Source organism: Lipotes vexillifer, unplaced genomic scaffold, assembly GCF_000442215.2.
Source record: "Lipotes vexillifer unplaced genomic scaffold, Lipotes_vexillifer_v1.1 scaffold496, whole genome shotgun sequence".
In the NCBI taxonomy this organism is placed as follows: Eukaryota; Metazoa; Chordata; class Mammalia; order Artiodactyla; family Lipotidae; genus Lipotes; species Lipotes vexillifer.
In genome coordinates this window covers 345,141-357,432 of record NW_006786690.1, presented here as the reverse complement: position 1 = coordinate 357,432, position 12,292 = coordinate 345,141, and the positions used below count along the sequence as shown (strand labels likewise).

Sequence of the window (12,292 nt, the reverse complement as noted above, 5' to 3'; positions counted from 1 at the left end):
CTGGAAACTACCCAAATGCCCATAAATAAGAGAATGGGTAATCAAATCGTAGTAAGATCATATGATAAAATACTACTCAGCAATAAAGACCAAACCACTGACGTATGCAATATCATGGATAAATCTCAAAAACATTATGTTAATTGAAATAAGCCAACACTCAAGAATACATAATGTATGATCCCTTCTTGATGAAGCCTGAGAATAGGCAAAACTAATCTGTAATGATAAAAATCAGACAGTGATTTCTGGGGATGAGGAGAATTGATTAGAAAGGAACACAGCCTGGACTTCCCTGGTGGCGCAGTGGTTAAGAATCCGCCTGCCAATGCAGGGGACACGGGTTCGAGCCCTGGTCCGGGAAGATCCCATATGCCGCGGAGCAACTAAGCCCGTGTGCCACAACTACTGAAGCCCACGCTCCTAGAGCCCATGCTCCACAACAAGAGAAGCCACTGCACTGAGAAGCCTGCGCACCGCGACGAAGAGTAGCCCCTGCTCGCCGCAACTAGAGAAGCCTGTGTGCAGCAACAAAGACCCAACGGAGCCAAAAATATAAATAAATAAAATAAATAAATTTAAATAAATAAATGAAAATAAAAAAGACATTGGTGACTTACAAAAGAAAAGCATCTCTTAAAAGAAAAAAAGAGAAGGGAACACAGCCTCAAGAAACTTTCTTGGGTAACAGTGAAAGTGTTCTATTTCTCAGTTTGGATGGTCGTTACGTGGGTATATACAAATGTCAAAATTCATTGAAATGAACACTTAATACCTGTGTATTCTATTGTGTGTTAATTATGATGAAATAAAAATTAATACAGAGAAATGCTGCTTAGTCGTAAAAAATGCTGTCATGAACTTTCCGATACTTGGTTTTTGGAACACATATGGATGCACATCTGTTGAGTATATAGGTAGGAGTAGAATTGCTGGGTCATAGAATATGTATGAATCATGGCTCTGCAATTTAATAGCTGGATGACATTGGGCAAGTGCCCAGAACCTCTAGAGAACACCAGTTTCCTTATCCGTTACCAAGGAGCTAATCTCACCTTGATGGGTTCGAACCATGAAAATTGTTTTTGTCAATTAATAAAAAGACATAATGCTGAGAAACCTCATTTTCTAAAAGAACTGCTTTTTCAGAAAATTTGCTATTTGAAATATCAGTAAGAACGGAATATTCCACTCTCGCCTGGAGGATCTGAGTTGCTTTGACACAGAGAAGCAGCCTCAATTTCCAACCCAGGTGCAGAGCTTCAGATAAGGGGTTTCCAGATACAGCATTCCACATTTATCTTCACGCTGTAGTTTCCAAGGAAACAGGATTCTGAGTCTTCTTGTTAGCTCAGGCCTGACGATAATCCCTTTACACATAGCCTGGTGTGCTTTGAGGCTATCAAAAACACTGCTTCTTTTAAATTTTACCTACGCTCCATCTTTCCAAATCCTGGAATAATTCTATCTCTCCCGTGCTTGGTGAGATACCCCATGATTCCTCTGGTGTGTAGTCCCCCTTGCAGCAGTAAGTTAATAAACCTAACTTTGTCAGACCGTATAAAGATAAAGCCACTTTATCAGATGGGCTTTATCTTGGGTATTACCAATAACTTTGTAAAATGTGTTCACATTACCTGGATGGGCATTTAAGAAATGATAGTTATTTTTTATTATTCATGTATAAATTCAATATATGTTCATTTGACATCTAGTATTTGCAAGGCACAAATGTATTGCTATGAGAGATAGCACAAGATAGCCATGGCACAGATGGAAAACCACTTTTTATTTTAGCTGGAGAAAGAAACCAACAATAACAACCACCACTATGTTTTCAATCCTAGGAGAAAAATACCTTTACTGAACTTCACTTTAAATAGAATCAAATGTAAATGAAAACATTCTCAAGACTATTTTATAGGTAAAAAATTACAATGTACACGATTTACTATAAGATAGGACATACAACTATGGATTCTAAGAAATCGTATGGTTTTAATAACCAGAATGAGAAGATCCAAATGTCGTCTGTCCTTTTCTAAAGAGAAAAAATTGCTCTTATAAATGCTCCAACGAAAAATAGAGACAGCATTGCTTACAAAAGCTCTAAGGCTGAATGCAGGCTCATTCACCCATTTAGGGTCCCCTCCTACACAGGCAAGCAGCTTCCTCTCTTGGTCATTCCCCAGAGATTGCAAAGCAGACTGGAGTGAAGTGGGGTGGAGAATACAGGAAACAAACACTGCCAGTTCCCCTTCACTTCTCTCTATCTTGATCTCCTCCCAAAGCAAAATCCTACTCTTGTCTTTCCATCTAACATACGCTCACAAAATGCAGTCTTCTATGGGAACATTGAGGTCATACACTCCAAATTACTTAAGAGAATGATTTTAAAAATTTGACAGTCTAGTTCTCCAAGAAATCCTGGTTTGGGATATAGATGAAGAAGCTATTTGGGAGGGATTTAGATGGAGAATGAATTTGGTAATATGAGAATGCGTTTTAGGGACATAGCAAGATGACAATACAATTAGCTTAGTGTTTGGGTTTTGCAGTCAAATCTCAGAAAACCAAATTAACCTCTATGGTCTTAACTTTCTCAACTGTAAAAGGGAAAATAATAATGCTTGCTCTGTCGAGTTACTTTACTTCAACATTTAAAAAAATCGATTGTCCGTTATCTAGTCTGAAGGTAAAAATATAGTTAGAACATCGTCCCTTGCTGTGAAAGAGCTTATGAACAACTGAATTGCAGTGAGGGGATCACAAATAATACGTGCTCAAGAAATCTCATTATCATCATTTTATTGTTTAGACTAGAAGAGGGGTGGAGGGAGAAATGAAAGTGATTTGTAAACCATAAAAGTGCACTCCAATAAAGATGTAAAAAAAATAAAATTAAAAAATTAAAAAAAAGTGCTCCACAAGTCCTAACAAAGCCCTAGAGGATGGAAGCAGAGTGAGGAATTTCAGGAGTTTGGTTACGGATCTGGGTTTCAAGGCTGTCGAATTCTCCATATTTGGGCCTGAATGCTCAGAATAGAACAGAATAGGATGTTAGGGCTGAGATCATCTGGTACAATTTTATGCTAATCGAAAAATTCTTGCCTTCTGTCACCGTGCCCCGGCGATAAACAACACCGCCACCTCAGATTCTCCAATCCTCGCCCCAATGGTATGATGTCATCGCCCCGCCCCGCATCCCCAAGCTCCAGGGCGTCACGTCTCTAAGCTACCGTGCCTACACCAGTTCCAGAGGCGCCTGCGCAATGTGGGGGAGCCAGGGCGGACGTGTGCGCGCTGCGAGGGGGCGGGGCTAGCGCTCACGCAGCTTTATCCCCTTCCCCGCCCTTTCTCTTCCCGGTTTCCCTGTCAGCCTGCTGGTCGGGTCTGGCGGCTGCTTCCGGTAGGAGCGCGGTGCAGGGCGAGTCGGTCTCGTCTCCTCGTCATGTCCTACGGTCCCTTAGATATGTACCGGAACCCGGGGGCCTCGGGGCCCCCGCTCCGGGACTTCAACAGCATCATCCAGACGTGCAGCGGCAACATCCAGCGGATCAGCCAAGCCAGTGAGCCGGGGTACCGGGCTGGGGGGCGGGGGCCGTACCGGGGACAGGCCCGGGTGAGGCTGCCGGGACGCGGAGCCCGGCTGGGGCTACGGCCAGGGCCACACCTGAGGCCGTCTTGGGTGCTCTGCTGTGGATACGGCGGGCTGCTATCCCCGAGTCTGCCAGGCCCAGGCACCCCGAGGGTCCGGAGACCCAGCTGCAGCTCGAGTTTCTTCTCACGAGTTCTGCTCTTACTGTGTTGGGGCCAAGACAGCAGTCCTGACAGCCGCACGGTGGGAGGGTGTGTGTGTGTCCCCTCCAGAGCAGTGAATGAGTCGACTGGCTCCAGCGGTCAGCCTAGTTTTTCCTGTCATCTGCCTCCCTCCACCCACCTCTCTTTCGTCTTTGGCCAGCTTGGATCGGGAGTTGTTTACTGGTTTAGACTTTACATTCTGCTGAGCTTCTGGCTTCTTGGAAGTCAGAACCTTTCAACTAAGGGAAGTGGAGAGTGCATGTGTTTTGGTGACTTTAATACAGTTCTTCCTGTAAGGAATTTGGAAATCAGATACAATGACTTGTATTCGAGGGGTGAGATGACTTCTACTTTAATAAAGAGAATTCACCAAAAACATTTCAGTTTACATTCTTTCGTCATTTATAGCAAAAGATTTGCATACATTTTTGGATTTCAAGCCAATGAGGCTTTTGTTTTCCTTCCCCACCTAGTTACTCTTTTGAACAAGCACGATACACAGAGAAGCTCAGGGACATGACCACAATCACATAGCAAGTAAGACATGGTAGAGGTGGTGGTGGATTTCAGAATGTCTTTGCTTGTCTTAAAACTCCCTCCCCACCATTAGGGTCTGAATGATACTACAGTTGAATGAGTCAAATACATGTTATTTCTTGTGCCTGAAAATTAGCTCAGAGCCTTATAAACAGGAGGTCAGCAGCAGCAACTACTTGGAAAGAATGGTATCATGATCCTTTTGTTGTTTATTATTGTGTTTTTGTGAGCTTGGCTGTACCTTGTTAATAGGTAGAACTAATTGGTCCTGAATTACAATTATGTTCTATATTTTAAAGAACAATCTATCACTTAGCTTTTTTTTTTTTTGCGGTACGCGGGCCTCTCACTGTTGTGGCCTCTCCCGTTGCGGAGCACAGGCTCCGGACTCGCAGGCTCAGTGGCCATGGCTCACGGGCCCAGCCGCTCCGCTGCATGTGGGATCTTCCCGGACCGGGATACGAACCCGTGTCCCCTGCATCGGCAGGCGGGCTCCCAACCACTGTGCCACCAGGGAAGCCCTATCACTTAGCTTTTAAATTTAAATATATAATGAGAGAGGGAAGTTTATGATGGAAAGCGTTTGAATCTGGGCACTTTGGAAGTGGAAAGAAGAATATGTGGTCTGTTAAGTCCAGAAATTTGAAACAAAAATTAATGTGACCACTGGTTAGAAAGTATAGTACTTTGTGTTCCAGTTTCCTTTTGTGAGGGAGCTGTAATACAGGTTAGATCAGAATATTCTGGTTCAATACTGCAAGTTTCTTACTGAGGCCAAATATAATTTTAATGGCTATTTGTGAAATTTTCATTGTGCATGTATTTGAGTATGAGGCATGTGGTATGTATAGGAACTGACATGGATTCCTTCAACGGGGAGCCTGTGGCGTACATAATGACTGAAAGCGATCGCTACTATAGAAGAGATATAATAAAATTATAGATATTCAGGAGAGAAAGACACCTTTTTCACTTGGGAGAGGCCAGGGAAGGCATTATTGGCATTTGAGCTAGGTCTGGAAAGATGGTGGAAAGTATTTGAACTTTCGAGAGTAAAGAAGGGAAGAGCATTCCAGGAGGGAATAAAATGAACAAGGCATGGTAGTGGGAAAGCATGTGGTGTGTATAGAAAAGTAGAGTGATTTAATTTGGCTAGACTGGTGGAGTCCAGAAAGTAGTGGAAAATAGGATTGGAAAGGTAAGTTGGGGCCCAAACGTGCAGTGCTTTAAGTGCTACACTAAGGGGGTTTGGATTTAATTCTTTAGAAATGTGTAAATTGATTTGGAAGGGAGAGAGACTGGAATCAGAGACACCAGTTAGGATCTGAAAATGAAAAGAAGGAAAGGGTAGGAGAGGTGTCTGGTGATAGAATTGATAAGGTTTAGCTGTTGATTAGGCATCAGGCTCAAGGGATAGTTGGATTCATTCCATTAATAACATTAATAGCTAACATTTGAGTACATACTGTATGCCAGGCAATATATAAGTGCTTTACATGCATTATCTTAATTTTGTAACAACGCTGTGAAGTAATTACCAATACTATTTCTTTTCATGTGTTAGGAAACAGGCTGAGAAAGGTTAAATAATTACCCAGCTTACAAATGGCAATACCTAAATTTGAAACCAGATCTGTCTCTTATGACCAGCATTCAGCCTTTTCATAATTTTTAATTAATGTTACAGTTTTATAACAGTTAACACTTCAAGTTACAAGTGACTTTTCTTTTTCTTTCTTTTTTTTAACTCTTCATAGGAAGCTATGGGGAATACCTGAGGCTGTGGAACGTTCTCTTCTTGTGGTGTGTCTGCCTCTCCTGCTAGATTGTTAGTTCCTTTGAAGAAATGGGACAGGACTTATTCATCTTTATATTTCTAGTACTTATCTCAGACCCAAGTATACGTTAGATTCATTCATTCACTGTTCAACAAATATTCTATGAGCACCTGCTATGCACTGGGGATGGAGTGATGAGCAGGAGAGACAAAACCCTGCCCTGATTGTGTGTATGTGTGTGTGTTTGTGTATGTGTGCGTATACACACGTATGCATACATGCACATATATAAACAATATTGAGAAATAATAAGTGCTATGAAGAAAAAAATAAGGGAACAGAGAGTGAGGAGAGCAAAGAGGGTGGGTGTGCTATTTTATATTTTTACATCAGCTGGTCAAGGAGGGCCTCTCTGAGGGGGTGATGTTTGAGTAGACACCTGAATGCAGTAAGGGAGAGAACCTCGTGAATAGCTGGGGGAAGGCATCCTAGGCAGAGGGAATAGCAAGAGCAAAGACCTCAGTGCTTTCAAGAATAGCAAGGAGACTAGTGTGGCTGGACTGCAGTTAGAGAAGGGGAGCATAGTAGGAAAAGAGGCCAGGGAGGTAGCCAGGGATCATATCATTTAGGGTCTTGATGCTTAGTAAATTGTATTTAGTAGATTTGAATGAATGAGGTTTCTCTACCATCTTGGAACTCTTCCTGACTCATTTACCTTGTGCTGTGTGGTTCCTACCACATCTTATGACCCTAGTCAGTGTGAGTTGGAATTCTCCCCTTGGGATTGTTTACTGAGGCACTGGGAATTTGAAATTGGTAGGGTGACATTGCTTCTACCCACTTATCAGGCTGGTGCCCATCCCCAAGATGTGGCCAGCATACCTAAGTATACAGTCTGAATGTGACCTCCCAGACATATGTCCACATCCATATAGTCCTGCAAGGACTGTATCTATTGAAAATTTGAGAGAATAGCTATTCTTTTTTCTCAATTGTGGGTTTTTTCACATATGTGGGTTTGGAATTGCTAAGCATATCAGCCTGAAATACGGCAGGCCACTGCGTGGGTTGTTATAGGTACAGCTAAGGTTGACTGCCTGGTAAAAGGGGTTGTTATCAGTATGTGTGGGCTACAGAAGAAAACTACTTGACTCTGCCTATTGTGAAACAAAGGGTCTGGGCAAGTATTGCTGAGGCAGATATAAGGAAATAAGCTTAACAGGCGCCAAGTTATCTCTGAAGAGATTAAAGAACATCATTTCTGTTCTTTAACGTTGCTAATTTTTAAAAACAATTTATTAATTAATTAATTTATTTTTGGCTGTGTTGGGTCTTCGTTGCTGCACGTGGGCTTTCTCTAGTTGCAGCGAGCGGGGTCTACTCTTCGTTGCTGTGTGCAGGCTTCTTATTGTGGTGGCTTCTTTTGTTGCGGAGCACAGGCTCTGGCACGCGGGCTTCAGTAGTTGTGGCACACGGGCTCAGTAGTTGTGGCTCACGGGCTCTAGAGCACAGGCTCAGTAGTTGTGGCGCATGGGCTTAGTTGCTCTGCAGCATGTGGGATCTTCCTGGACCAGGGCTTGAACCCATGTTCCCAGCATTGGCAGGCAGATTCTTAACCACTGCACCACCAGGGAAGCCCAACGTTGCTAATTTATTGATATGGTTCTGTTTACTAAAAAAATTAAAAGCAGTTGAACTTTTAAAACTGATTATCGTATGCAATCCTCTGGGTTGTTCTTTCAGAGTTATTTTCATACTGGCCCCTTGCTCTTTATTTCATTGTCCTCCTCATAAGTCTTCATGATCTCAGCCTCTGTCGTCCAGCAGCATAGTCTCAGTGTCTCTGTTCCCATTCTAGTTCATCCTGATAAGGCTATCAGCAGTATGTCTAAAGTCCTGTTTTCATTATACCACTCACCTCCTCAAGAGCCTATGGCAGCTCTCTGTTGTCTGCTGTATCAGATCTTAACATTCCACCTTGCTTTCACTGTCTCTGTCATCTTAACCCAAATTAGCCATATTTTCTACTTCTGTTTGTTACAGGCAGGCTGTTTTTCTTAACATCTCTAAACACGGGGTTTTGCTGCAAGTTTTTGCTCTTTCTGTTCCTCTTTTCCCTTTCCCTATCGCACTAGCTACCTAAATTATAAAAATCCTTTGAGTTGTGCTTAAATTCTGCCCCTTGTAACTAAGCCTTCCTTTGCTTTTGAAAGAGTGAAGTCAGGAAGAGCCTGGGCCTTAAGCTCAGTAGATCTGTGACTGAGTCCTTGCTCCTCTGTGTTGTACTGTTCACCTTGGGCAGGCTAGTCCCCCTTTCTGTCTGTTACCCCATATGTAAAATGAATGATGTTGTTAAAGTGGGATGTTTGAAAGTGCCTAGTCTAGTGCCTGGTACATAGTAGACATTCAGTAAATGGTGATATCATTGGTTGAGCCCCCTGCTCCACTATAGTTTAGTAGTTAAGTGAGCAGGCTCAGGAGTCAGACTGCCTGGGTTTGAGTCCTAGATCTGCTTCTTACTAGCTATGTAAACATATTGCTGTACCTCTCTGTTTCACAGTTTCCTCATCTATAAGATGGAGTTAATGATAGACTCCACAGGATTGTGAGAATTAAGTGAGGTAATTTATATAAAGTGCTTAAAGCAGTGCCTGCAACATTGTTTAAGAAATGTTAGCTATCATTTTGGTCTTTTCCTTTGAATTTGCAAGCTTAGCACTTACTTTATTCTGTAGTCTTTAATTCATGCTTTTTGACCTTGTTATTCCAACTGAGAGATTACTATTAGTTTTGTTGTGGGGATAGTGATCACGCATTGTACAGCTGTCTTTAGCTTCAGTGCCTGGCACAGCAGTGGATATGTAGTTAGCATTCGATATGTACTTAATTGATTTTATCATTGCAAAGTACATTTTTCTTGGTCTCGAGTTTGATAATAATAGCTATCCTTAATTGAGTTCTTTTAAGTGCCAGACACTGTTCTAAATTTAGCTTCATATTATCTTAGGTCATCCTCACAACAACCATATGAGGGTTCTATTGTTTTTCCCATTTTTTAGGTGAGGAAACTGAGGCACAGAGGAATAGAAACTTTTGCTAGGAAGTGGTGGAACCAGGAATAGCACACAGCAGTCTTAACTGAGAGTCTGTGCTCTTAACGAGTTCGCATCCTGTCATGGGTATGGTAAATAGAGGATTATACCTTTGATGTTTAGTACTCATGTTCAGTTTAGTTTAGAGCTTTACTATTGTAGTATAGCGGCTACTTTTTTTTTTTTTAGTTTTTTAAATTCTTTAGCTGCATTGGGTCTTCGTTGCTGTGTGCGGGCTTTCCCTAGTTGCGGTGAGCTGGGGCTACTCTTTGTTGCGGTGCGCGGGCTTCTCGTTGCTGTGGCTTCTGTTGTTGTGAAGCACGGGCTGTAGGCGCGTGGCTTCAGTAGTTGCGGCACACGAGCTCAGTAGTTGTGGCACGTGGGCTCTAGAGCGCAGGCTCAGTAGTTGTGGCACACGGGCTTAGTTGCTCTGTGGCATGTGGGATCCTCCTGGACCAGGGTTCGAACCCATGTCACCTGTTTTGGCAGGCGGATTCTTTGTTGTTGTTGTTGTTGCTAGAAATCTCTCCTGTCTTAGGAAGTTGACAGAGAGATACTACTTTTTTTTTTCCTTGAATTTTATTTTATTTATTTATTTATATGGCAGGTTCTTATTAGTTATCCATTTTATACATATTAGTGTATATATGTCAATCCCCATCTCACAATTCATCACACCACCACCCCGTGGCAGGCGGATTCTTAACCCCTGCGCCACCAGTGAAGTCCTATAGTGGCTACTTTTAAAAAGTCAGGTCATTTTCATTGTGGCTTTGCAAAAGCAGTGCAAACCTAATTTTCAAAGACACTGAGATGACTTCATTGTAATAATGACCACATAGGCTATCATTTTCTCATTTAATGTAAGTAATGCTCTTTCTTTGAATTTATATTTGCTTGTTTAATATACTGAATTAGAGCATTCGAGTCTCTCAGATGAAGAAATTTTTACCTGTATGGTAGTTGCTTTTGATATGACTAGACATTGATTTGGATTGATTTGGAGATTCACATTCTGCCTAAAGTGATATCAGCTAAAAGCACATGAAGAGTAGTTCCTAGTGTGGATGTTAGCTGTAATGTGCAATAAATTGATTTGCTTCGTAGTCTTTTAAAAATTTTAGCCAGGACATGCTTTTAAAAGTGAGAGGTCAGTGATAGGAGGAATTGAGGCCTAGTTTTAAAAATAACAAAATTGCTTACACGGAACTGAGGCCTAGTCATCTGGTTTCCAGGATTATGTAGCATTTCATAGAGAATAGATACCCAATTATTTTCATCCAAAATATTGTGACAAATCAATCTAAAGTAAAACTTTTATTTACTAGAATGCTTAGAAAAGGGGTTTTCTCATTAACCAAGCTGACCAGAAAACCCTTTTAGATGTCGCCCATTTTGATAAAAATTGTTCCAAGAAGAATCACTGTACTTTTTGACATTTTAAGTACATTCAAGTGAACATAAGCATGTATGTAAACATTCACACTATTCTGTTTCTTTTTGTGCTTTAGGTTTAAGGGATACATTTCTTCGTTGTAAAACAGATGGGTCATTAAGTCACTATTTTCTAATAAACCTCTGATGTGGGTGGTTATGGAGGGCGGTATACAAAACAATGATACTTCCAGTAGATGCAGACACCACTGTCTTTATCATTTGAGTTTTGGGGCATCTGATACCTGAGTCTTGCTGGAAACTTTTAGGAAAATATCAATATGCAGGAATTTAGATAGAATTGATGGTGGCTTGGATTCATTCTGGTGCTTAACTAGTAAGTGACCCTATAAAGTCCTCCTCCGCCCCACCCCCCATCCCAATTCAGGTAATCTCAGCAAACAAAAGAAGTCAGGAAAGTCTAGATAAATAAAAGTTCTCAGCTGAGAATATACAAAGAGCAGCTGAATTTCAATTGATTTTTTTCCCCCCAAAGTCTGTAAAGTCCCCTTTGCTCTCTAGGGCATTTAATGTGGTTTGATAGACGATTAACAACTTGAAACTTTGACATACTTCTAGAGTTTCTAATGAGAATGCTCTATATAAAGACAGTCAGTAAGATGAAGTGTTTCCTTGAACTGCCATACCGGTAACATTTCCCTTTATATGTCACCCTGTAACCAACTATTTTCTGGAGGGGTGAGTATGTGTGTGTGGTTATGCAAATACAAAAATGAGTAGAATGTGGTCAGTGCCATCAGAGGCATATAGTCAGTCCAGTCCCATTTGTACACAGGCAGAGTCTCTCTAAACCAAACTCTGGCTTAAAAACACTGCTTGAGCTTCTTCTGGGACTAGAGCCTCTTCATTATTGCTGAATTTTAGCATTGAGCAGTGGTGGGAGTACTTAGGGATCATTTAGTCCTTACATAGTTGTAATAATTTAATGAATAAAAAGCCCCACACAAATATTAAGTACTGTGACAAATAGTAAGTGCTCAATATATGTTAGTTAAACCTGAATATCATATACAATTGGTGAAAGAGACCCAGCCACATGAAATGACTTGTCTGGTGCCATACATCTAGTTAGTGGTCGAATCTGGCTTAGAGTTTAGGTCTCATTATTCCTAGCTCATGTTTATTCATATCTTCTGCCTTGAAAGTGGCATGACATAAAACAGAGGCTAACTCAATTAATCAGCAGTTACTTATTACCCGCTGGGTGCTGGCACTCTGCTGAACTCTGGTGAGTACACAGGAACCTTACCAAAGCGGGGAGGGAGTCCGGGAAGGGAGCAGGTTAGAGCAAGGGCATCAGCCTATCTGGAGCAGAGAGCTATTAAGTTAGGAAGCTATCAGATAAGCAGGGTGGGGCGAAGTGGAACACTGGGAAACGGAGGCCTGCCTTAAGTCACTAGTTCTGTATTTCCTTTAAGCGTCAGCCTTTTGAGAGAACCTAGTGTGGCATAAAAAATATAGTTATTGGGGGCTTCCCTGGTGGCGCGGTGGTTGAGAGTCCGCCTGCCGATGCAGGGGACACGGGTTCGTGCCCCGGTCCGGGAGGATCCCACGTGCCGCGGAGCGGCTGGGCCCGTGAGCCATGGCCGCTGAGCCTGCGCGTCCGGAGCCTGTGCTCCGCAACGGGAG

At 42.1% G+C, this 12,292-nt stretch overlaps 1 protein-coding gene across 1 annotated transcript in view; it reads left to right on the top strand.

Annotated features, from left to right (window-relative positions):
• Positions 1-3,327: 3,327 nt before the first annotated feature.
• Positions 3,328-12,292, top strand: part of STX12 (syntaxin 12) — a 38,243-nt gene continuing 29,278 nt past the window's right edge. Inside the window, exon 1 of the mRNA XM_007459078.1 lies at positions 3,328-3,569. Within this exon, the coding sequence (XP_007459140.1) occupies positions 3,452-3,569 (118 nt within the window). The 5' untranslated portion in view covers positions 3,328-3,451. The remainder of the gene's footprint in view (positions 3,570-12,292) is intronic.